Source organism: Pipistrellus kuhlii, unplaced genomic scaffold (assembly GCF_014108245.1).
Source record: "Pipistrellus kuhlii isolate mPipKuh1 unplaced genomic scaffold, mPipKuh1.p scaffold_m20_p_5, whole genome shotgun sequence".
NCBI classification, from domain to species: domain Eukaryota; kingdom Metazoa; phylum Chordata; class Mammalia; order Chiroptera; family Vespertilionidae; genus Pipistrellus; species Pipistrellus kuhlii.
The window spans coordinates 80,009,187-80,032,656 of record NW_023425551.1 but is presented as its reverse complement, the minus strand read 5'-3'; the positions used below and the strand labels follow the sequence as shown (position 1 = coordinate 80,032,656).

The window sequence follows — 23,470 nt, the reverse complement described above, 5'->3', positions numbered from 1 at the left end:
GAATACACCAAATGCTCCAGATTCCCGTAACTGCCCAGCCTCCCTTGCAGAAGGTGGGGTCATGTGACCAGTTCTGGCCGGTGGTCTGCGGAAGAGGCCTGTGTCACACTGCCTGAGCCTTCAAGGGTCCCTGTGTCTCTCCCTCTGTCTGTTCCATCTTCCACGATGACCATGGTTGGCATGGCTGCAGGTGAGAGAACGGTCTCCCGCCCCGTCTCACACTCCACGTGTGTGGCAAAGAAGGCATCTCTGTGCCTTCAGGAGTTCTCAGTTGTGACCACTAGCGTTGACTACCCTAATGCAGGGAGGACGGATTGAGGCAATGGACACAAAACCCTCTCAGAACTGTGGGGCTGTTCTTTTTTTAAAAAAATATTTTTATTGATTTCAGAGAAGAGGGAGAGAGATAGAAACATCGACGATGAGAGAAAATCATTGATCGGCTGCATCTTGCACACCCTTACTGAGGACTAAGCTTGCAATCTGGGCATGTGGGGAATTGAACCGTGACCTCCTGGTTCATCGGTCAATGCTCAACCACTGAGCCACACCAGCCTGGCAGGCTGCTATTCCTAAAGAAAAGGCCAAAGCCCCTGTAACAGACAGCTCAGCTGCCACAGCAAAACACCACAGACAGGGTGGCTTAAACGAGAGACACTTCTCCTCCCAGGTCTGGAAGCTGGAAGCGAGATCAGGGGGTTTGGGTAAGAGCTCTCTCCGACTGGCAGACAGCTCCCTTCTCTGGGTCCTGTTCATACTTGGCTCTGTTGATTAATGAGTTTGCCGACCACTGGGCTAGTGACTGCTGGGACCATCCACATTTCCCGAGTGGTTAATCTAACCATTGGAATTCCCGGAGATGCTCATAGAGGCTGCAGGAAGCCCAGGGCTTCCTCCCAATGAGTGATGGTGGCGTGTGTGGTGACCCCTGGCTCGTTTCCTATAACCCAGTGGCCTGTCTCTGCTGGTACCAGCTTGGGGCCTGGGGAATAACTTCCACTTAGTTGACTTGACATGTACTCAGCGGGCCCAGGGGCTGAATCCCAGGCTCGGAGGGGCTGCCAAAGGCATGCTTCACCCCCATTTCACACCTTCAACAGTTGACTTAGGGAGCACCCGGGAGGTGCCAGGCACTGAGGCACGTTAGGGGCCTCTGTCCTCACAGTACCCAGGGCTAGTGGGCATTTTGCTGGTGGGGAGGGTGGAGGCTGGCACCATCCTGAAGTCCAGAAAAGTGGGCCTAGCTTTTGCCCTCCAGCACTCCAACTCTTTAAAACATGCATATTTTTATTGATTTCAGAGAGGAAGGGAGAGATAGAAACATCAAGGATGAGAACCATGGATCAGTTGCCTCCTGCACGGCCCCCACTGGGGACCTAACCAGTGCCTTGATCTGGAATCAACACACCTGGTTCATAGGTCAACACTCAACCAGTGGGCCATGCTGGCCGTCCCAGCTCTTACCGTGTGCAGCCACTGCCGCTGGAGCTGCGGCGTCCCGCGAGGGAACCACTGTGCTGGTGTTGTGGGCGGGGCCGGGGGGGGGGGCAGATCTTGAAAAACTATTGAAATAGTTACGGGGGAAAAAGACAGAGCTCCTCTCATCTTTTCTCACGAGCACTTTATTTTGTTAATCCTCACCAGAGGACATACTCGCATTGATTTTTAGAGAGAGTGGAGGGGAGAAGCATCCATGTGAGAGAGACACATCTATTGGTTCCTCCAAACGCACTCCTGACCCGAGCCCAGGTACCAGGGTGGTGCCCTTGCCAGGAATCAAGGGGGGACCCCTCAGTCCACCGCCGGAGGGTGTATATCCGCTGGGCCAAACCGGCCAGGGCAGGAGCAGGCAGCTGGGCGAGGTGGGAGCTTGGTCCCGGAAAGGCTGCTGCCCAGGTCCGGATGCCCTTGGCCCTCCTCCTCCCCCTGAGGTTCCTCTCTCCTCCTCTCTCGCCCCCACACCTCACAGGCGAATCCCTGGACAGGCGATGACTCAGGAGGAAGTCTCACAGCTGGCGAGGCGGGCGGGGAGGGTCTGGGCCGGGTCACCCCAAAGGGGAGGGTGCGCCCGCGGACGGAGGGTCAGAATACCAAGAAGGAAGCGGTTTCCATTTCGGTTTATACGTTTTGCAAAAATTTTCAGGAACAAGTTTCCCGTTACAGCTTTAAGTTTTTCTCTGGAAGCGATATCTAGGAGGCCCTGGGCCCCCAATCTATACAATCAGGCCCGTCCCAGGCTGAGCGGGCTGCGTGCTCCCCGCCCTCCGCTCCGGGGCTGGGCAGGCCGCGGGGCTCGCCTCCGCGCTGGGCAGCAGGTGCCGTTCCCGCCCTCCCCCCGTGACCCCCGCACCCCCTCCGGCCCGCCGTCCCCGCCCACCCCCCCGGGGACCGGGCTCCGCACCCCCTCCGGCCCGCCCTTCCCCCCCCCCCCCACCGGGCTCCGCACCCCCTCCTGCCGCGGCCCCGCCCTCACCCCGGGGACTCCCGCACCCCCTCCTGCCCGCCGTCCCCGCCCTCCCCCCCCCCCCGCCCACCCCCCCGGGGACCGGGCTCCGCACCCCCTCCGGCCCGCCCTCCCCCCCCCCCCCACCGGGCTCCGCACCCCCTCCTGCCGCGGCCCCGCCCTCACCCCGGGGACTCCCGCACCCCCTCCGGCCCGCCGTCCCCGCCCTCACTCCGGACCCGCTCGCACCCCCTCCGAGTCCCGTGCCCCGGAGGCGCTCCATCCCGCGGCCACGGCCATGGCCACGGCGCTCGCCATCCTGGCGGGGCTGCTGCTCCCCTGCGGGGGCTCCCTGCCGCCGCTCCGGAGGCAGAGCCTCCTGAAGGTGCGCCCGCCGCCGGGGTGGGGTGGGGTGCCGGGGAGGGAGCCGCGGGGCAGGGGGTGGGGGACCCGCAGACGCGCTGCGGCCAGGCCGGCGGCTGGACGTGCTCCCCGCGCCCCGGGCCCTTCACCTCCCTGGGCGCCTGGACAAAGGCAGCGCCTGTGGCCAGCAGGACCCGCACCCGGCACCCCCTCCCAGCGCCCCCTTCCCAGCGCCCCCTCCCAGCGCCGGGTCCCAGCCACGCCTTACCCACCTGCTCTGTCCCCCCTGTCCCCCTCTTCTGGGCGCAGTGAGCTCTCCTCCCTTTCCCAGCTCTCTCCCGACCGTCTGCCCACACCCCCCGGAGTGTGATCTGGGGTCCCTGCTCCCCAGCTCAGGACACCCTTTGGGGCCCGTGGCAATGAGGCCCCGGGAAGGAGAGGGAGGTGAGGGCTGGGGCAGGGGCACGCTGTGGGGTGGCCCCTGGGAGTGACATCTCAGGGCTTCTCTTCTCCCACCCTGGGCTGTGGCAAGAGCTTCCCCTCTCCCTCCCCCGCCCTCCCCCACCTCCCCCCACTTCCCCCGTCCTCCACCACCTTCCTCCCGCCCTCCCCCGCCTCGCCCCCGCCCTCCCCCTCATCTTCCCTGCCCTCCCCTGCCCTCCCCCGCCCTCCCCGCCCTCCCGGGAGAGCTGGTGATGCAGGGCTTCCCCACAGAGGAATGGAGCTCGGTGCTCCCACCACTTGGAGTGCTCCAGCGACTGCTGCCTCATGAACTTGGACACTGAAGGCGACTTCTGTGCCCCCAGGGGCAGGAAAAGCATGGTGTGCTTGCCCCAGGTGAGGCACTGGGGTGGAAGGATAAGAGCCCACATGGCTGCCCCGGCTTCTTCACCCGCGTGCCCTCCTCCTCCTCCTGCACTGCCTGCCACTCCCTGACAGGCCTTCTCTCCTTGAAATCCCGCGCCCGGCCCAGACCCTCCGCAGGGCCCGGCCTCTCTGATGGCCATTCGTTTGAGTCCTCGGCTGCGCTCAGAGCCGTTCAAGGGCAGATGGCAGCACACTCATTTCTGAGCCCCCACCCCTCAGCTTAGTGCCCGCGCAACAAATGTGTGTTGAATGAACACCTGAGGCAGGGTGGGAAAGCCATTCTCCCCAGCGACCCCCACCCTGCCACCCTGACCTCACTCCGGAGAGCAGCAGGCTTTCAATGGCAGGGGTCCAGCTTTGGAGCGGCCCTGAGTGCAGAGCCCTCAGACAGGGCACTTCTGTTCTCTGGCCTTGGTTTTCTCATCTGTAAAATGGGGTTACAGACCTCCCCCACCAGGTTGTTGGGAAGAGGATGTGTTCCTGGCAGCGACAGCTCAGCTGCGCATGCTGGTTATTAGCTGGTGGAAATGGGGAGGGGGGGGTTGGGGAGGGGGGTCATCGTGCACAGTACATCCTGTTCTTGCCCGCCTCCTCTCCTCTGGCCCTGGGCCGGCCCGCGAGGTCCTGTCTGGGAGCTGCCAGCCAGTGCCCGTGGGAGCAGCCAGGCCCCGCCCTGGCCTGACTCTCGCAGAGGTGGCCCGAGGTTCTTTTCATTGTGAGCACTGATCAAACTTATTTCATTTAATCCTTACTAGCCGTAGGAGGTGGGTTACAATGATTAGCTCCTCTGACAGATGAGGAAACGGAGACAAAGTTGCCTAAGGTCCTGAAGGTATAAGCTGCAGAGCGGACAGGCCTCAGGTCCCACTCACCATGACTTGTGCTCCTCGAGAAGTTAAACCCCCTTCTTCCCGGAAGCTTGGTGACCCCAACTCTCACACTCACTTCCCACAGACCAAGAGGGACATCAACATCATATGCCCCTGCCGAGGGGCCTTGCGTTGCATTCCCAAGGACCCGAGCTGTCCCCGACGGTGCTCTATGATTTAGGGCGATGCGGGGACACGGCCGTCCTCCTCCCTCCCTCGGCCAGCGGCCTCGGAGACCCCATCTTGTTCCCGGTCCAGCTCAGACACATTAAAGTCACTCTCCGGCCCTGGCCTCTGTGCATTTCCTGGCAGAGGGAACCTGGTGGCGCTCACCCCATCTGGGCCTGTGAGAGGGGGGGCTGGAGCCTGAGAGAGCTTCCCCTGGGGTTTGGCCAGGGAGGAGGCTGGCGGCCTCAGGGCAGCGCTTGGGAAGGGATAGGGTGGGATGTGTGGGGTGGGGTGGGGTGGGGTGGAGGGCTGTGTGGAAGCGGCAGAGCTGAAGAATGCACCTGGAGGTGGCTGTGTAGTAGGAGGGACTGAGAGGGACTATGTGAGCACTGTGCAAGGGGGGGGGGGGGAGAGGCCATGGGGGAGGACTTGTGAGGATGTGCATGAAGTGTGGATGCACAGATGCTCGTGTGCGGTTGGAGAGGCGCCGAGTGCGCTGATACCGCTGCTCAGAGAGGTGACCAGTTCCCCTTTATGGATAAAGAAACAGGCTCAGAGAGCTCCCTGATTTGTCCGAGGGTACCCCTTGGAGAATCAGCCAGTTCTCTTTCTACTGCAAGTATATCCTACCTAATCTTACATAATAAAACAGCAATATGCAAATTAACCATCACTCTGCTACGCCCACCAGCCAATCAGAGTGAGTATGCAAATTAACCCCAACCAAGATGGCTGCAGCCACAGAGAGCAGTTGAGAGGCTTGGGCTTCCCTGGCAATAGAAGAAACCAAGCTTTCCACACACCCTGGCCCGCCTATGCCTCCACTCAAGGATACATAGTTTCAATTATAGAAGATAAATCTCAAGAAAAATGGCAGCAACCACGGAGCTGGAGAAAACAGCTAGGGTTTTCCTCTGGCAATGGAGGAAGCCAAGCTTTCTACCTGCCCTGGCCGGCATAGGCCTCCACTCAAGGATACAAAGTTTCAATTATAAAAGGTAAACAAATCCAAACAGAAATGGCTGCCACCAAGGAGCAAGCAGGAGGCTTGGCTCCGCTCCAGGCTACAGTTTCAATTGTAGACGGTAAATAAATTCCAGATACCAGGGCCTCCACTTGGGTCACCAGGGGGTGTGGCCAGCCTGCAAACCACCACAAGCCCCTCGCCCAGGCCACCCCACAGCTCAAGGAAACCCCCACCCTGATCCAGAACAACCTTCAGGGCAAACCAGCTGGCTCCCATCCATGCAGCAGGCCTCTATCCTATCTAATAAGAGTAATATGCAGATTGAGCATCACTCCAACACACAAGATGGCTGCCCCCATTTGGTCAAAGATCCTGCCCCTATGTGGACACAAGATGGCCACCACAAGATGGCCAGCAGGGGAGGGCAGTTGGGAGGGACCAGGTCTGCAGGGGAGGACAGTTGGAGGCGATCAACCCTGCAGGGGAGGGCAGTTAGGGGTGGCCAGGCTGGCAGAGGAGGGAAGTTGGGGGCAAACAGGCTGGCAGGGGAGCAGTTAGACATCAATCAGGCTGGCATGGGAGTGGTTAGGGGGTGATCAAGCTGGCAGGTAGAAGCAGTTAGGGACAATCAGGAAGGCAGGCAGGTGAGCAGTTGGTAGCCAGAAGTCCTGGATTGTGAGAGGGATGTCCGACAGGCAGTTGAAAATCCCTCGAGGGGTCCCAGATTGGAGAGGGTGCAGGCTGGGCTGAGGGACACGCCCACCCCGTGCACGAACTTTGTGCACCGGGCCTCTAGTCTATAAATAAAAGAAGGGTGCTTGGCGCGGAGTTCCAACAAACCGGCAGCTGCCGTTGCTGCAGTTCCGTCTTCAGCTTCAAGAAGTTTCCATGACCCAACACTTGCTAAGCCGTCTCTCAGTGCGAACAGGCCCACCAGAGCGGACACTGGATTTCCATGACAAATATGGTCATGCTGTATTCACTGGAGCCAAGCCTCTGTGTTGTACATGGACATGTACAGTGACACGTAGTGGAATAGAAAGGAATCTGTCCCCTGTTGGCAGAGTCACCCCAAAGGAATGGGGAGGTCAGTGAGCATCCCAGCGGGGCAATAAAGAACTGTGTCAAAACCAGCTCATCACTGCTGCTGAGAGAAAGCACTTGACATTAAAATATAGCACGATCGCTGAAACCGGTTTGGCTCAGGAGATAGAGCGTCGGCCTGCGGACTGAAAAGTCCCGGGTTTGATTCCGGTCAAGGGCATTTACCTTGGTTGCGGGCACAAGCCCGAAGGGTGTGCAGGAGGCAGCTGATTGATGTTTCTAGCTCTCTATCCCTCTCCCTTCCTTTCAGTAAAAAATCAATAAAATATATTTAAAGAGAAAAACAGAAAACAGCTAGGGTTAACTGACAACTTACGTCCCAGACATTATACAAAGTGCTTTCTAATCTGTATTAACTCACTGTTACAGCAAGGTAATATACAATCACCCCCATTTCACAAACAGGGAGGTGAGGCTCAGTAATCCTTCTCAAGGGTTCACAGTAAGGGTGGGGCCGGGATTTGGACCCAGGCCTGTTGCTCTGGAGCAGGCTCTTACCCACAAACCCACCTCACCCATGCATGTTGTGCCTTCCAGAGAGAGGGAATATCTGTCCCAGGATTCTTAGCAAACACCCCAAGATGGATCCTGATTGGACTGACTTAGTCTGCAAAGGGTATGACCTACAGGCAGCATGAACTATGTTCTCTTGGAAAAAAAAAACTTGTACACATGACTGTAGCTAGCTGCAAGGGAGACGGGGAAATGTAGTTTTCGTTTGGGTTTTCATGTGTCCCGCTAAAGCTTGGGGTCCTGTTGTTAAAGGACAAGGAGAGACTCTACAGTGAGAGCAACCTGCTGCCACAAAATCCTTTTTTAACTTATTAAGCAAGAGGAGCTGGGCTGCCGCACGCAGAGGTGATGGTACTGTTGGCTGTGCACTCTGGCTTACCCAGAGAACACTTAGCTTAAGTCACCGGCCTGGGGACACAGAGAACAAGACCCACCTAATGCTACCTGTGCCCTCAGATGAAGAGCCCCCAAAGCATTGACATGGTGTCACTTGAGGGGGGATGTTAGGCAGGAAGGATAACTGCCGGGGGAGGGGGGGTGTGGAAGCAGGGGCGGGGGGGCGGGGGGGGGAGAAAGGGGGCGTTGACCTCGCCCGCTGAACAAGAAGTCAGCAGTCTTGGGATTTGCCAAGATAAAATCGCCAAGTGTTCTTGTGAATTCCGGGAAAAGCTGCGATAATGTAAAAGGGGAACCTTGAAGCCGACAAGGGGAAAAATTTGAAACCCTTGACCCCACAGGCTAAACTAGCTGAACTGCCCGCTTGTGCTCTGTGCCAAGTGCACTCATAATAAACCTGCTTGCTGCGCTTCCCTAACCAGTCAGCTTGCTCTGCCTCCTTAATGAATTCCCTCGCTTTGCCTCAGCACTGCTGTCTGTCACTCATCGGAATTCTTCCCCGGAGCTGAGGAGGGGAGAGTCGCATCCGACAGTAACAAAAATGTTTATTAGTAACAATATACAACTGGATCCGACGAGAGCATCTTTTGAAACCCCTCTCACTCCAAGATCTTCTGATTCTAAAGACGGTAACAGCTCCTGCTCATTCGGCGCCTGTTCCATACGAAGTGCAATGCCTGATGTTTAAGCCTTGCACCACCCCTGTGATGTCCTGCAGGTGGGGAAACTGAGGCTCAGAGAAGCTATGAAGTCTGCCCGAGATCGTACAGCCGGTAAGCAGGAGAGCTGGGGCTGAACCCAGATCTTGCCAGAGCCCGGACTACTCTGAGGGCAGCCCCAGGAGCGCAGGCCAAAGAACGTCCACCCCGGCCCCTTGCTCGCTCCTCCGCCTCTGCGGCCTGCAGCCCGCACAGCCTCTCCTGTCAGGGCCGGGCCTGGCAGCCACACCAGCCACCGGCCCTCCCGGCCGGCGTCACAGGCAGTCACATGGCAGAGCCTGGCGTTTAGCCGGACCTTAGGAATGCCACCAGCACCTCTGGGCCATGACTCAGAGGCTGCTGCTCCCGGGCCTTCTCCTCCTCTTTGAGTCCTTCCAGCAGCTCGCTTTTAGAGACGCAGCAAGCTAGCAATTTGGTAAGGAACCCAGAGGAGACAGTCCCCTCCTCTGCGCCGTCCGGAGATCTGCGCTATTTGGGAATGAGGGGTGGGCACCCAGGCAGGTGAGAGTGAAGCCGGAAGTGGGGGCAGTGGGGAGTGTGGGTGGAGGATGCCGGAAGGAAAGGCAGACCCAGGCGCACTGCCCTCTCCCCACCCCCAGGCTCACATCTGGTAAGAGACAGTCAACATCCAGCCATTCACTCCTTTACTGAGCACCTGCTCTCTGTCAATTATTCTTCTAACTAGGGTCAGGGCTGTGAGCGAGGCACAGAAATCATCGCCCTTGTAGAGCTGACATTCTGGCGTAGGAGGTACATCTCAGTGACACCTGTTTTGCCATCTGCGTCTACAGGGGCTAAGAAATGCCACCCTGAATAAGGTAGCCAGAGGTCCCTGAGGCGCAAGCAGGGGGAGACAGCATTTTAAAAAGAAAAGAAATAAAGAAGGTAATTTCAGACCCACAAATGTGAACCAGGTGGCGGAACTGCTCTAGCCCGGGGTGCAGGGGCGGGCCAGCCTGAGGCTGGGGAGGGAGGCAGCCAGGCAGAGCTCTGGGCAGCTGTTCTGGGCGGAGGAGCCAGCAGTGCAAATGGCCTGGGGCCAGGGTGGGTGCACTGGAGGCCCTGTGGTGGGCACAGGGTGGGTGAGGAGGGGGCGGAGGCGGTCCAGAGCTGGCAGCCAGCCTGCAGTGAGGAAGCCCACAGGTCCCACGGCGTTTCCACGTGTAAATGCTCTGGGAAGTAAGTCCTTGGAGGTGTTGAAGTTTGGAAACAGTGTGATGGGATTATATTTTGAAAGAAGATTCTGCTAGCTGTTCTGAGAAGGACTGATGGCCAGAGAGGGTTGGGGCGGGGGGGGGGGGGGGGGAGGAGAGATGAGAGTGTCGGGTGGAGCTGGGGGACTGGGGTGAGTGGAATCAGGAAGACCAGGAAGAGGCGATTGCCAATCCAGCCCTCCTTTCTTGCTTTCCTCTCTCTCCCCCTCTCTCAACATCTTTCATTGATTTTTAGAGGCAGAGGAAGGGAGAAGGAGAGACAGAAACGTCTCTGTGAAGATCGGCTGCCTCTTGCATGCCCTTCAAGGAGGACCGAGCCCCAAACCCGGGCATGTGCCCTGACTGGAATCAAGCGCAGCCCCTCAGCGCACGGGACAAGGCCCCACCAGCTGAGCCACACTGCCAGGCGCTGGCTTTTCCTTACAGCACTCACCCTTACACAAGGGATAGGATTCTACGGGGGTGATATGTCGGAGCTGTTATTGTGACACCTGACGTATATATTACACACAGCCGGGCCGTGGCCAGCAGTCCCGACCTCCACCGCGGTGGTTAGTGCTGCCTGTTTTTAAGCTTCACGTAGTGGAATCACACAAAGTGTGCTTTTTGTTGTTTGTTTGTTTAAATGTAGCTATTTTTGCTCAGCATTCTGTCTGTGACACCCACCTGTTTCACTTATGTAGCTCTGCTAGTTCTTGTCTAGAGCTGGGTCCGTCCAATAGTGTAACTACACTCGCAGTTTCTTAAGTGAAAGGTAAACAAAATTTAAAATCTGGTTTCTGCCCTGGCTGGTTTGGCTCAGTGGATAGAGCGTTGGCCTGTAGACGGAAGAGTCCTGGCTTAGATTCCGGTCAAGGGCGCAGGCCCGGGTTGTGGGATCAGTCCCCAGTAGGGGGCGTGCAGGAGGCAGACGATCAATGATTCTCTCTCATCATTGATGTTTCTCTCCCTCTCCCTTCCTCTTTGAAAGCAATTATATATATATAATATAAAATAATAAAATTCAGTTCCTCAGTCACACTAGCCCCCTCTTCAGTGTTGGATAGCCACCTGCGGCTGTGACTGCCAAGCTGGAAGAGCCGAAAGCAGTCTCCTCGCTGTGGGGAGTTCTGTCAGACTCTTGTTGCTGCTCCAGGAGGAGGCATTCCCAGCGGCTTCCCCAGTGCCGGGAGCAGGGCTGCACACAGTAGGTGCTCAGCATTTGCTGGTTGATTGACTATTGAAATCGTCGAACAGAGAGGCGATGGGACAGAGGTAGGTGACACAATGCTGTACGCCCAGCACTGGGGCCATTGATCTGTGTGTCTGTCTGGGGGGGGGGGGGGGGGGGAGGCGGGTGACACCCCCGCTCAGGTGAAAAGGTAGGTGAGAGTTTGCAGAAGGCCCTGGAAGGTCGGACAGCCAGGTGCGCTGCAGGAGGAGAAGCCACTTTGGGACAAAGCAAACCTGCAAACCTGCTCCAGCCCCTCTAGGCACAGGCCAGTCCTGCCCGCGGCTCTTTCCCTCCCAGCCCTCTGCCCGGCCCAGCCTGTGACAGGGGTGGTGCTGAGGCCATAACGTGTGTGTGTGTGTGTGTGTGTGTGTGTGTGTGTGTGAGGGGCGGGGGCAGCTGGGAGAAGGAAGAGCCAGAGGAGTCCTCTTCGCAGAGCATCGGAGAGTTTGCTCCCAGAGCACCAAGTGCAAGAGCGAGTGCTGCCGGCGGGGCCCCTGCACCGAGCCGCACTGCTCACGGCTCCGAGAGGGGCGGAGGGCAGCCTGCGCCACACGCAGGCGGTGCGGCGGGCGCTGGGGGGGGGGGGGGGGCGCCGACACCGAGAGCCTGGCGGACCCAGAGCCAAGGGAAGGAGCCAAGGTGGGGAGAGGGCGGCAAAGACCGGAGCTGGGAATGCTCCGAGTGCCTGCCTCTCCACCCGAGGGAGCCAGGACACACCCAGTGGGTCCCCACCCCAGAGGCGTGGTGATGCCTCCCTCTCACATGGGCTACGGCGCCTCTCAGCAAACCCTGAAAGTAGCTGTCACTGGGCACAGCGAGGAGGTCTGACCCTAACGTGGTGCTGCTCTGCCTCAGACCCACCCCCGCCCTGGCACACAGCCCCAGCAGTTGTGCTGTAGCCCCAGGGATTCCTGGCTGGATTTTGCCCAAGAACAGGAGGGCACTGAGCAAACCAGGCTGGGCCGGGTAGAGGGTTGGGAGGGGAAGAGCCGCTGGCAGGACTGGCCTGTGCCTAGAGGGGCTGTAGCAGGTTTGCGGGTTTGCTTTGTCCCCAAAGTGGCTTCTCCTCCTGCAGCGCACCTGGCTGTCCGAGCTCCTGCAGGGCCTTCTGCAAACTCTCACCTACCTTTTCACCTGAGCGGGGGTGTCACCCGCCTCCCCCCCGCCCCCCTGCTCCCCCTCCCCGACCCAGACACACAGACACACAGATCAATGGCCCCCAGTGCTGGAAGTACCTGCACTGTGTTACCCATCGCCTGTCCCCCATCGCCCCTCTGTCACCCATCGCCCCTCTGGCTGACGATTTCAATCCTAGAGGCCAGCATGGAGGAGGCAGCCAGAGGCACAGACCCTGTGCAGCTGGGTGAGCGGGTACTTTACGCCTAGGCCCCTCCCTCTGCTGTGTGCAAGCAAATGCGACCCAGAGCTGGGCTGGGGCGGAAGCGGGGGGCTGCCTCTCAGAACTGAGGGCAGAACAGCAGCCAAGGTCAAAGTCAAATCTTGCCTTTCCCAGATGTTCCTCGGCCTGTATACAGAATGTCCCTGCCAGTCGGACCTGACTTGTGTATTTTCTAAGAATGAGAAATCCTTTAAAGTTACCTTCGGCCGTTGTAAGAAAGTGGCAAAAAAGAAGCCAAGTAAGAGAAGTATTTTCTAATGTGCCCCCCTCCGTGTCTCCTGCCCCTCCTCCTCTGCCCACTCCAGGTCTACCCCGGACTGTTCCTGTCCCGCCCCAGCCTCCACCACCAGGGGGGGGATAGTGCGCCATCACTGAAATAAAGTTTTCAATATTTGCTGCCTTGACCGTAGCCAGTTTGGCTCAGTGGATGGAGCCCTGGCCTGTGGACTAAAGGGTTCCAGGTTCGATTCCAGTCAAGGGCATATGCCTGGGTTGTGGGTTTGATTCCACTAGGGGGTGTGAGGAGGCAGCTGATCAATGATTCTCTCTCATCATTGATGTTTCTCTCTCTCTCTCTCTCTCTCTCTCTCTCTCTCTCTCTCTCTCTCTCTCTCCCTCCCTCCCTCCCTCTCCCTTTCTCTCTGAAATCAATAAAAAAAATTAAAAAAAATTGTTGCCTTGGAGGTGGGGGCTGGGGAACAGGTTCCTGGGGCAGCAGGGAGTTGGGAGGAAATGGGGAAGGACACAGGAAGGGGTTCTCTTGGGCTTGGGGTTGTTGACAAAAGTTTGCAGGGACCAAGCCAGTGCCAGCAGGAATCCTCCATCTGGGGTGGGAGAAGGAGCAACTTCAGTCAGATGTGCTAGTAGCTGGCCAAACCAGGAGCAGCAGCCTTCAAAGGAAACCCAAAGTGCCCTCGGCTGAAGCAAGGGGGAGGCCCGCTCTTATAAAGCTCCCACCCCTGCCCCTGATTGGTCTGTTTCTATGCAAACGAGGAAACCCAAATGGTACAGTCTTATTCATCCAAATGCACTGTCTTCATTGGTCAGACTCATGCATTCTGATTGGTCATTGTGGAGATGCTCTGATTGGTCAGCAAAAATGCAAATGAGGATGTTGGACGTGACAGGTCTCACCCATTGGTTGAAAGACAATTCCAGAAACTCCTTTATAGGGGCTGGCTCAGCAGGCAGGAGGGAACACAGTGCAGAAAGCTGGCGGTTTGGTCTGTGGCTTCTCCTGAGGTGCAGTATCAGTAGAAGCCCCTGTCAGCACTGGCGGCTAGGCTCTGATTATGAATTTTTTGCCTAATTAACCACAAGGAGTCCTTCTTGACAGGTATGTTCCTTCTCGGGGTCAGCAGAGCCTTCCCCTGTTGAATAAAAGTCCTTCAGAGGGGGCTTGAGTTCCCCTTCCCAGCCCCACTCCCTTTCCGGCGTTAGCCCACTCCATAGTGACTCAGTTTACCCCTGGGCTCTTGGTTCCCTGGCCTTACATTTCAGAAACGGGAAAGAAAGCGTACAGAACGAACATGTGTATAAAGAATTGAGTGTTGCCGGGACCGGTTTAGCTCAGTGGATAGAGCGTCGGACTGTGGGCTGAAAGGTCCCGGGTTCGATTCCGGTCAAGGGCATGTACCTTGGTTGCAGGCACATCCCCAGTGGGGGTTGTGCAGGAGGCAGCTGGTCGGTGTTTCTCTCTCATTGACGTTTCTAACTCTCTATCCCTCTCAATTCCTCTCTGTGTAAAATCAATAAAATATTTTAAAAAAAGAAAAAAAAAGAAAAAGAAAACAAGATCATTATTTAAAAAAAAAAGAAAAAGAAAAAGAATTGAGTGTTGCCTGGCTGGCGTGGCTCAGTGGTTGAGCGTCGACCCAGGAACCAGGTTCAATTCCTGGTTGGTTGGTGTCCATGCCTGGGTTGCGGGCTTGATCCTCAGTGTGAGGCATGCAGGAGGTGGATCGATGGCTCTCGCTCATGGATGTTTCTATCTCTCAATCCTTCTCCCTTCCTCTCTGAAGTCAATAAAATATATTTTTAAAAAGAATTGAATGTTTATTGAGTACACACTAGATGCCAGGGACCTTACACGCATGATCTCACATAATACTACAAAAACCCATGAGGAGTAGGTATGTTATCACCCTATTCCATAGGTGAGAAGACAGGGGACTTGGCAAAGCCAGCATAAGAAGCACCTAAACCTGTAGAGAATTTTTATAAGAATTTATTTGAGCCGAAACTGGTTTGGCTCAGTGGATAGAGCATCAGCCTGCAGACTGAAGGGTCCCAGGTTCGATTCTGGTCAAGGGCATGTACCTTGGTTGTGGGCACATCCTCAATGGGGGGTGTGCAGGAGGCAGCTGATTGATGTTTCTCTCTCATCAATGTTTCTAGCTCTCTATCCCTCTCCCTTCCTCTCTGTAAAAAATCAATAAAATATAGTTTTTTAAAAAAGAATTTATTTGAACCAAACTGAGGATAATTGTCAGAAAGCACGATCTTAAATGTGTTCTAAAATGATAGTTTACAGAAATGAGGAAACTAAAAAAGATTAAATGAAGTTGGGAGAAAGCAAGGTGAGAATTGGATTATAGCAGCAATTTTCAACTATGTGTTACAAGGATATTTTCACCCACGGGTATGTTAATTGATTTTTAGAGCGAGGAAGGGAGTGAGAGAGAGAAGCTCAATAAGTTGCCTCCGTATGCCCGAACCGGGGTTTGAACCCACAACCTGGGTATGTGCTCTGACCAGGAATCAAACTCGTAAGGGACAAGTCCCACCTAACTGAGCACCCGGCTGGGGCATTGACCTCTTCCTTCAGATTCTCAAATCACAAAAATGACAATGGCCAGCAGAGCAATAGCTGTCTGGTGTGAATTCCCTGTCTTTAACCATAAACATATAGGGTACATAATAGAGTTGCATCTTATTGGTTGCGTGGCACAAGAAGGTTGCATCTGATTGGCTAACTCTTGGTACCAGAAATCCTTATATGCAAGAATAAGCATCTGATTTGGTAAAAAGACATTTTGGAGCAAAAAGGGTAGGTAATTAAATGACTATTATTATCATTCTTTTGTAAGACAGTAAAAAAAAAATTTTTTTTGTCAGATTGGCAAAAAATATAGTATCTTTTCTCGAGTTCCACAGAATTTTAGTGATTAGTTTATGAGTGGCATGAGATGTAAAGAGGTGAAAATTGCTGGATTACAGGATAGTTAACAAGAGTATGTGCTCCTTTGAGGGTGGCTATGCCTCCAAAGGGGTCTGGAAAAGAGGACTGCTTCTGGTGTTTCAAAGGTCAGCTGACTTAGATGCACAAAAACAATGCTCAATGCCAAAACCGGTTTGGCTCAGTGGATAGAGCATCGGCCTGCGGATTGAAAGGTCGCGGGTTCGATTCCGGTCAAGGGCATGTACCTTGGTTGCGGGCACATCCCCGATGGGGGGTGTGCAGGAGGCAGCTGATCGATGCTTCTCTCTCATCGATGTTTCTAACTCTCTATCCCTCTCTTTTCCTCTCTGTAAAAAAATCAATAAAATATATTAAAAAACAAACAAACAAAAAAACAATGCTCAAGGCCAAGATCAACCTTTGATAGGCCTGGGACGTGACTACCCACCATGACCTGCCTAGTTAGCCATTCATGATCAGATCATCCTGTGGGGTTACCGCCCACAGAACCTCTTTCTTTGTCCACAGCAACTTGCTCGAGGTCACACAGCTTGAAAGCGATGATCATGACTCTTCAGGGGCGTCGGGTTAGAAGGAAGGGATGAGGAAGGAAGGAGAGCCCCGGGAAGAGAGGGGGAGGAAGACGGAGCACCCAGCGTGCGGACGGGAAGAGGAGGAGTCAAGAGGAGCTTCCGGAAGCTGCCCTGCGTGGTGCAAGGCTCTCAGAGCCGGGGCTAGTTCGCTGGCTTGTGTGCAGTGCGGTGCGTCCTCCGCAGAGGCGGGCTCAAGGCGGCCATTACATTCAGGTTACACTTCGTACCTCAGGCTCCAGGCTCTGCACGCCTCTGATTGAAGTGAAGCCTCTAGACCTGAGCCAGAGGTTGCTGTCCAGGGTGCCAGGTTTATGGTGCAAGAACACTCCCCTATAAATCAGCAAAAGTGCAAGTCATAATTTGGTAAAATATGTAAACACATCAGACATATCCATAGTGTTACATATACATCAGGCAGATACACATTGTTATAGTTCACAGTGTTACATGAGTTCCCCATTTGGAGAATCAATGAAACAACCTTGGAAGTAGAGGTTGCAAGCTGGAAGCCCAGCCTCCAGGGGTAATCACTGTCTTAAAAGTTGAAGGGAGAGAAAAAAAAGATATGTTGCTGATATAATTAAACTGGTTCTAAGTGTTGGGTAGAAAGTTTTTTTTTCTATCCTCTTAGTTCAGTGTTTGGAGGTCTGCAAATTAAAGTGACAGAAGAGATTAACAAGGGAAAAGACAGATTTTTCTTTATTTGTAATCTAGAGGCCTGGTGCACAAACTCCATGCATGGGTAGAGTCCCTAGGCCTGGCCAGCAATCAGGGCCAATCGGGGCCTTCCAGTCGCTGGCTGGGGCCTTCCTTCATCCTGTGCCATCGGATACGTCATAGTGAGCGATCAAACTCCCGGTCTCCCGATTGAACTCCCGAGGGGACAATTTGCATATTAGGCTTTTATATACATAGACTAGAGGCCTGATGCACGGATTTGTGCACCAGTTGGGTCCCTTGGCCTGGCCTGTGGGATCAGTGGACCTCTGCACCCCTGCAGCTCAGCCTCACAGCCAGCTCATTGGCCCCAGCCCCCTGCCAGTGCTGGTCTCGCACAGCGTGAAGCAGTGCGGGAAGCAGTAGGTGGCCGGGAAGGAGCACTGCTCCCACTCATCCCCGCCCTGCTCTGCCGCTGCTCGGGCACGCTAGAGACGTGTCCGTAGGAGAGGCTTGTGAGCCTGGTGTCTGGTGCCCGTCTGTCAGCTGAGTGTGCTCCAGCTGTGGGAGCGCGCCCATCACAGGAGCAGCTCCTGAGGTGAGCATCTGCCGCTGGTGGTCAGTGTAGTCACAGCTACCAGCCAATCGCCTGGTCATGCAATCTTAGGCTTTTATATATATACTAGAGGCCAGGTGCATGGAAATTCATACACTGGGGGAGGGGTGTGTGTGTGTCTCTTCTCCCCTGGCTGTCGCGAGAGCTGTCCTCGCACAGCTGCTGAGATGGCCTTCTCCTCCCGTGCTGCTGCCTCTCCCGCGCCGAAGGCCCTCAGTCCTTGCAGCCCTTGAGGCTTTGGTATAATTAGCATATTACCCTTTTAGTAGTATAGAGAAATGGGGGAGTTCACAGAAAAGTGTGACTCAGTGAGGCAGTTAGGATTTGGGGCTCATATATCATCCAAATGGGGAAGGGAAGGGGAGAATGAAACTTAAAAAAAAAAAAAAAAAAAAAGGTATTTTTATTGATTTTAAGAGGAAGGGAGAGAGGGGGGGGGGAGGAACATCAATGATGAGAAAGAATCATTGGCTGCTTCCTGTTTACTGGTGATGGAGCCCATAACCCAGGCATGTTCCCTTGACCAGAATCAAACCTGCAACCCTTCAGTCCACAGGCTGACACTCTATCCACTGAGCCAAACCAGCCAGGGCAGAGAAGGACACTTTGGAAAATGACGTTTTAATAGGGGAAAAGAAGGGGGAGGGCATTTATGGGAAGACAAATGAGTTTTAGAAAAGATAAATGGGCTCGTAGGGAGTAAATAGGAGAGATATGACAACCGTGTGACAACGGCCACTTAGGTGTGGTGCAAACATCTCCTCCGATCATGAAGTCAGCGCAGCAGGAGTCCATCTTGGCTCGTTATAAGAAACCTCCCTGGGGGGCTTTATGACGATAACTGAGTTCTTTTGGGAGGCTCTGGTAAATAAGGGGGTTCAGGAAAAAAGCCTACACTCAAATGCCTTCTGTTCAAAACATAGCAATGCTACGGTGGTGCATTCTGGATCCCTTCACAACCCATGGATTCCTCAGCTGCCCCTGCGGAAAGAGAGGTCCTGGTGAGGCCTCTGCTGCCAGAAGCTGGAGCCTTGGGGAGAAAGTGCTTCGAGGTGTCAGATGGCGCTTCCTCTGCGGAGAGTCAGTTCTCTAGGCAGCCCTCCAATGGAAGTAAAATGAAGCCACATATGTGATTTCAATGTTCGAATAGCCATACTGAAAGTATGATCCGCAGGTGGAATCAACTTTGAATCGAGTTTTTTTTTTATTTCAACATGTAATTTTTTATTGGAGATATTTTAGCTTGTTTTGGAACTTGATCTTCAAAATCCAGTTTGTAATTTGCCCTTCTCTCCATTCAGATGAGCCACAAGCCAAGGGATGAATGTGTGGCTGGCTGAGCCCTATCGTCTGAGACAATGAAGGTCGCCAGGGCCCAGCATCAGGAATGTTTTATAGACTCTAGGCTGCAAAAACTCCGGCTTTCAGAGCTGAATATCTAGCAGGACTAGGAAAAGTCCCAGCCATATGGGGATTCCTGGGAGCAGGCTGTTAAGATGGAGAGGGTCAATGCCAAGGCTACAGCCTCTAGGACAGCTGTATGTGAGTTAGAAAATGGGAGGACGAGGGGCTCAGGCTTAGAGAGAGAAAGGCTTTTTAGAACAAGAGCAACAAGAGCCCCAGGCTCCCTCTGCCCAGCAGCCAGGCGCAGTATGAAGAAACAGTTTCAGGTGAAATACACTTAATACGAGGAACAGGGCTCTGGGCCACTTGCTTCTGCAGAGCCCAGCTCCCTACTCGCTCCTGGAAACGAAGGGCATTTTCCTCGTGTCCCCAGGCTGTAACTCAGTGCTGGCAAGTGGCCACTCAGGGGTTGTGTGAAGAGTGAAGGAATGCAGGCCCTGCAGGGCTGAATCTGGACACCGAGAAGTGTGCCCCACCTTGCCTCGGGGCCCGAGACCCCTGTGGGTTACGGTGTTGAGAGCTCCTCTGGCGGAGCACTGACTCAGGTGTGGCAGGACTGGAACCAGCCATTGCCCCTTCCTTGCTCACTGAACCCCAATGTTTGAGTTATAATGTGTCCAAGCCCTGGGGAGGGACAGTGACTAATTTAACCACATCGCCTTTGGCCAATGCCTGCTTTCCCAGCCTCCCTTGCAGCTAGAGGCGGTCAGGTGACCTATTGTTGACATGCAGATGTGGAGAAGTCTTCAGGAGGCTTTAGCACAAGACAAGAGGGTGTGCTAGGAGACCGACCTGCCCTCACTCCCTCTCCCAACCTCTGCTCTGCACTTTCTGGCTTCGCATACGGTGAGGGGAGATGACGTTCCGCTGCTATGCAGGCGTTTGCCAACTGTGAGACGTCCAGAGAACAGCGGATCTGCCAGCCCCCAACGCCAGCACCCCCGTCTTTAGACTTCTTCATTCGTGAGAAACATATGCCCCTATGTCTAAAGCCATACTACTTGTTGTTGTTGTTTCTTGGTTACAACTGAACGAGTCCCTAACTCATAACCCCAACGATACTAGAAGGATCCTTTGATGCCGGAACTGCAGAATCCTGGGGCTGGGAGACACCTCCGTTTCACTGAGTTCATCTCCCACCGGACTCTCCTCTCCAGCATCCCCACTCAGCGACCCTCCACTTGCACGTCTCAGACGGGGACCCAGGTTTCAGTATGAAATTTTTATATTAAACCAGAACTAAGTTTCCTGCAATTCCACCCAACTGTTTTGGCATGGATAATTGGGAAAAAACAGGGAATTGTAGGAAAGAGGTGGGGGTGGGGTTTAGTGTCAACTTTTGCTAGTTGTGACATTGGGCAAGGAACTGGACCTTTCACCCCTCAGCCTTTTACCTCTGAGCGGAGACAACCATGCTCCCAGGGTCCCTGTGAGCCTCTGAGTGGGAGCACAGGGCGCCCACGGCGATGCGGTGTCTGTGTCAGGCCCCTCCCCCAGGGACGGACCTGTGGGCCCCTTCCCAACGGACCTCCCACTTGCTAAGACGGTTCTCTCCTCCGAAGTTTCCCAGGATCCAGACCCGCACAGAGATTCTCCGCCCAGAGTCCTTTGGAAACCTCTGGCTCCCCGTCTTTGGGCGCTGATGCCATTTTGGGGCTCAGCCCATCTGGTACCCGGATGACCTAATGAACTCATAACCCTTTACCCCTTTTGGCCTCATGCGTTCCTCCTTCGGCGACCCTAACAGTCTGGCCTGTCACACATGTGTGTGTCCTCTGGTTGTCATACCTGAGAGAGGGGCCCAGCCAGAGGTGTGAGCCCAGCACTGGGGGACAGGGAAGCTTTGGTGCAGGGCAACGAGTAGGGTCAATATAGCCCCCGCCAGTGGGGTGTGCGTGCGTGTGTGTGCATGTGAGTACATGTGTGTACACATGCTTGCCTGTCTTCCTGTCTGAGCACCCGAGGGGAAGGAGGGCCTCCCAGGGAGGAGGGCTGCCCCCCAGAAGCGGGAGGCCCTCTGCCTTACAGCCTGTCTCCTCCGCTGGGGAGACCCTCCCCTCCCCTGGCCGCTGGCTGGGGCTCGGCTGGGAGAGGAGCGCCAGGCAGACGCGGCTCCGCAGGAACAGCAGGCGGGAGGTTTGCAGGACGGGCTTTAATGGCCAAGAACCCAATCAGAACGGAGGTGCTGTCCGGGGGTGGCCAGCGGGGAGAGGGGGTGCAGGGGCATCCTCATGGCGTGGGGGGGGGGGGGGGGTTCACTCGCTGGAGCGGCTCTGGTCGCGGCAGAAGCCGAAGTTGGTGTTGGTGATGGAGCCCACGATGGACTTGTCCGCCTCGCAGGTCAGGCCCCGCTCGCAGGGGCACTTGTAGTAAACCCCGTAGAGCGTCTGCGGAGACAGGAGCCGGGAGTCACAGGCTGGGGGGTCCCTGGATCTGGCGGTCCCTTCCCTGGATCGGACCCAGGCGGTGCTTCTCCCGGACTGGCCCCCTCCCCGGCTCCCCGGCTCCGCCCTGGCTCCTCTGCTCTGGGAGCCTCTACCCCCTTCTCTCCGGCACTGGGTTCAGCTGCCCTCCTCCCGCACCCCCAGGCCTGAGGCCGCCCCTCGGGGCCCCGCCCCCGGACCCACCTTGGCGGAGCACTCGCTGTTCTCGCTGGCCTTGGGCGCGCAGCGGGCCAGGCTCAGGCCGCTGGCGCGGTGGCAGCACTTGCTCTTGCACTGGGCGCTGTTCATGCAGAGCTCGCCCTCCTCCTGCGGGGGCGGCGGTCAGCGGGTCCCCTGGCCCTCCCCCCGGCTCCCCTGGCCCTCCCCCGCTGCCGTCCCCACTCCCACCCCACCCCACCCCACCCCCGGAGGAAGGGCGGTGTGGTGCAGGGAGGCAGCCTGGCGGGGGCAGGGCACCCCATTCCAGCATCTCCCTGGGTGGTCCTGGGGTCGTGTCCCCCTGCCTTAGTGCTCCCATAGAGGGTGCTCACATGGCCCCCAAACGGCTCCGAGCCCCTGGGCCCACAGGCCTGTGAGGAAGGAGCTGTGACAATGAGGGGCCTTCTCCCCGGAAACCGCCCCCCCCCCCCCCACAGACCTGAGCACCCCAGCCCGGGCGTGGCCCCCCTTAGGGACCTCTAGATGGGGTGGGTGGCCCCCAGAGAGCCTGGTCCTGCCCTGGGGAGAGGCGGTGTGCTGGGGAGGGGTGGGCAGGGAGAGCGTGGCTGTCCAGGTGGAGAGGAAGGGTCCTCAGTGTCCGTGAGGCTCTCGGGACGCCTGGTCCCTGGAAGGGGCGCTGGGGTCGGAGCCAGAGCCACGGGGGAGCCTAAGCACTGGCCCTGAGCCAGGCTGTCAGGAGGGGTGCGAGGCTCTAGTTTGCAGACCCCCTTAGCCAGGCTGACCTCTGCTCTGAGCAGGTGCCCGCGGCCAGCTCCTCCGGCCCCTGGGGAGCAGGGCAGGACGGGGCACAGGCCCTCCCCTCCCAGCCCCGCAGCCCCAGGGGGACCCCGGGGTCAGGAGCCACGCCTAACGCCCCCCGACCCTCCTACCAGGTTCATGATGATCCCGCGGGGGTCGGGGACGGCGTAGGTCACGGCCAGGGTGACCAGCAGCAGGACGAGGGTCTTCTCCATGGTGAGTGGGCACAGCGGGGGTCGGGAGCAGCCGGCAGGTCAGGGGAGAAGGCAGGGCCGGCTGGGTGCTGGGGCTATAAAAGGCCTGTCCGCGGGTGACCCCCTTCCTGGCTTGCAGGGCTGCGTGAGCAGAGCCCAGCTGTGCACGCCGCTGGGGGAGGGGCGGGGCTGATAAGGTAAGCGGGTGGCACCCGGGCACCTGGCTGATGGGAGGTGGGTGGTGGGATTGCGTCATGTGCAGAGTGTGGGCTCTGGGGCACGTTTACCTGCACAAGCCACTCGCTGAGCAAGCTATCTGTTCTGCGGGCAGTTTCCCTGTCTGCCAACTGAGGATCATTTCGGGTCGTAAGGGTGCCCGGCCAGTGTGGCTCAGTTGGTTGGGCCTCGTCCTGCACCCTGAGGGGCTGCCAGTTCAGTTCAGCCTGGGCTGTGGGCTCCGACCCCTTGGGGTGTGCAAGAGGCAGCCGATGCATGACGTTTCTCTCCCTTCCTCTCTAAAAATCTATTAGAAATCTATTAAAAATCTTTAAAAAACATTAAGGGCTAATGGAATCGATATGCTGTTTATATATTAATAGATAGTTAGAGCTCAGGACAGGGCTGGCACGTGTGAGCAGTGTGTTGGCTGCTGCTACTGTTGCCGTCTGGACGAAGGGGAGGGAAGAGAGGCCCCGTGTAAGCCCTCCTGGGGCTCCCTCTGAAGCCCTCTCCTCCTTACGCTAGTCTGGCGCTGCTCTGACCCCCCAAAGCCAGGACCTGGTGTCAGGCTCAGGAGGAGGCCTCCCGGGTCCCTGTGGCTGACCAGGTCCGCAGCCTCGTGGGGGCGGTGTGTGTGTGTGTGTGTGTGTGTGTGTGTGTGTGTTCTGCACCCCTCCCGCCCTCACACAGGCTGTCTCCAAGAGCTCTTAGGAGGTCCTCAAACGATTCTCGCCGGTTCCCTTTTCTCACTTAATACCTGCAAGGCCAGCATTTAAGACTCTCCCTTCCGTTCAGGCTTCCCTGACCCTGGCCCCGGGCCCAGGCCCCGGGGGCGGCTGAGCTATCTCCCCGCCCCCCTGGGAAGGGGGCAGCTGCCCGCGTGTGCTCAGGTGTGGGCAGCGCAGCTTTCCCAGAGGCCTGGCCAGCGCAGCGGGCCCTCCCCCGCCCAGGGCTGGACATCGGCTCCCCT

General features: G+C 56.5%; 2 protein-coding genes across 2 annotated transcripts; one reads left to right on the top strand and one right to left on the bottom strand.

Annotated features, from left to right (window-relative positions):
- Positions 1–731: 731 nt before the first annotated feature.
- Positions 732–22,368, bottom strand: CLPS (colipase). The gene is made up of 5 exons (XM_036413190.2): positions 22,219–22,368; positions 21,314–21,436; positions 20,930–21,073; positions 17,355–17,365; positions 732–745 (listed from the first exon to the last, which is right to left on the bottom strand). The coding sequence occupies exons 1-3, from the start codon at positions 22,300–22,302 to the stop codon at positions 20,942–20,944; spliced, it is 339 nt and encodes a 112-aa protein (XP_036269083.1). The 5' UTR covers positions 22,303–22,368; the 3' UTR covers positions 732–745; positions 17,355–17,365; positions 20,930–20,941.
- Positions 2,718–4,833, top strand: CLPSL2 (colipase like 2). Its single transcript, XM_045573004.1, has 3 exons — positions 2,718–2,828; positions 3,521–3,643; positions 4,628–4,833. Exons 1-3 carry the CDS (start codon positions 2,742–2,744, stop codon positions 4,721–4,723), a joined length of 306 nt encoding a protein of 101 aa, XP_045428960.1. The 5' UTR covers positions 2,718–2,741; the 3' UTR covers positions 4,724–4,833.
- Positions 22,369–23,470: the final 1,102 nt, after the last annotated feature.

Bases quoted from the DNA above. Each gene is read 5' to 3' on its own strand.
- CLPS (XM_036413190.2), bottom strand. From the start codon at position 22,302: ATGGAGAAGACCCTCGTCCTGCTGCTGGTCACCCTGGCCGTGACCTAC. The intron at 21,437-22,218 runs GTAGGAGGGTCG...CCGCCCCCGCAG, and splicing joins GCGGGATCATCATGAACCTG to GAGGAGGGCGAGCTCTGCAT. The intron at 21,074-21,313 runs GTGGGTCCGGGG...CTGTCTCCGCAG, and splicing joins ACAGCGAGTGCTCCGCCAAG to ACGCTCTACGGGGTTTACTA.
- CLPSL2 (XM_045573004.1), top strand. From the start codon at position 2,742: ATGGCCACGGCGCTCGCCATCCTGGCGGGGCTGCTGCTCCCCTGCGGG. The intron at 2,829-3,520 runs GTGCGCCCGCCG...GCTTCCCCACAG, and splicing joins GGAGGCAGAGCCTCCTGAAG to AGGAATGGAGCTCGGTGCTC. The intron at 3,644-4,627 runs GTGAGGCACTGG...CACTTCCCACAG, and splicing joins GCATGGTGTGCTTGCCCCAG to ACCAAGAGGGACATCAACAT.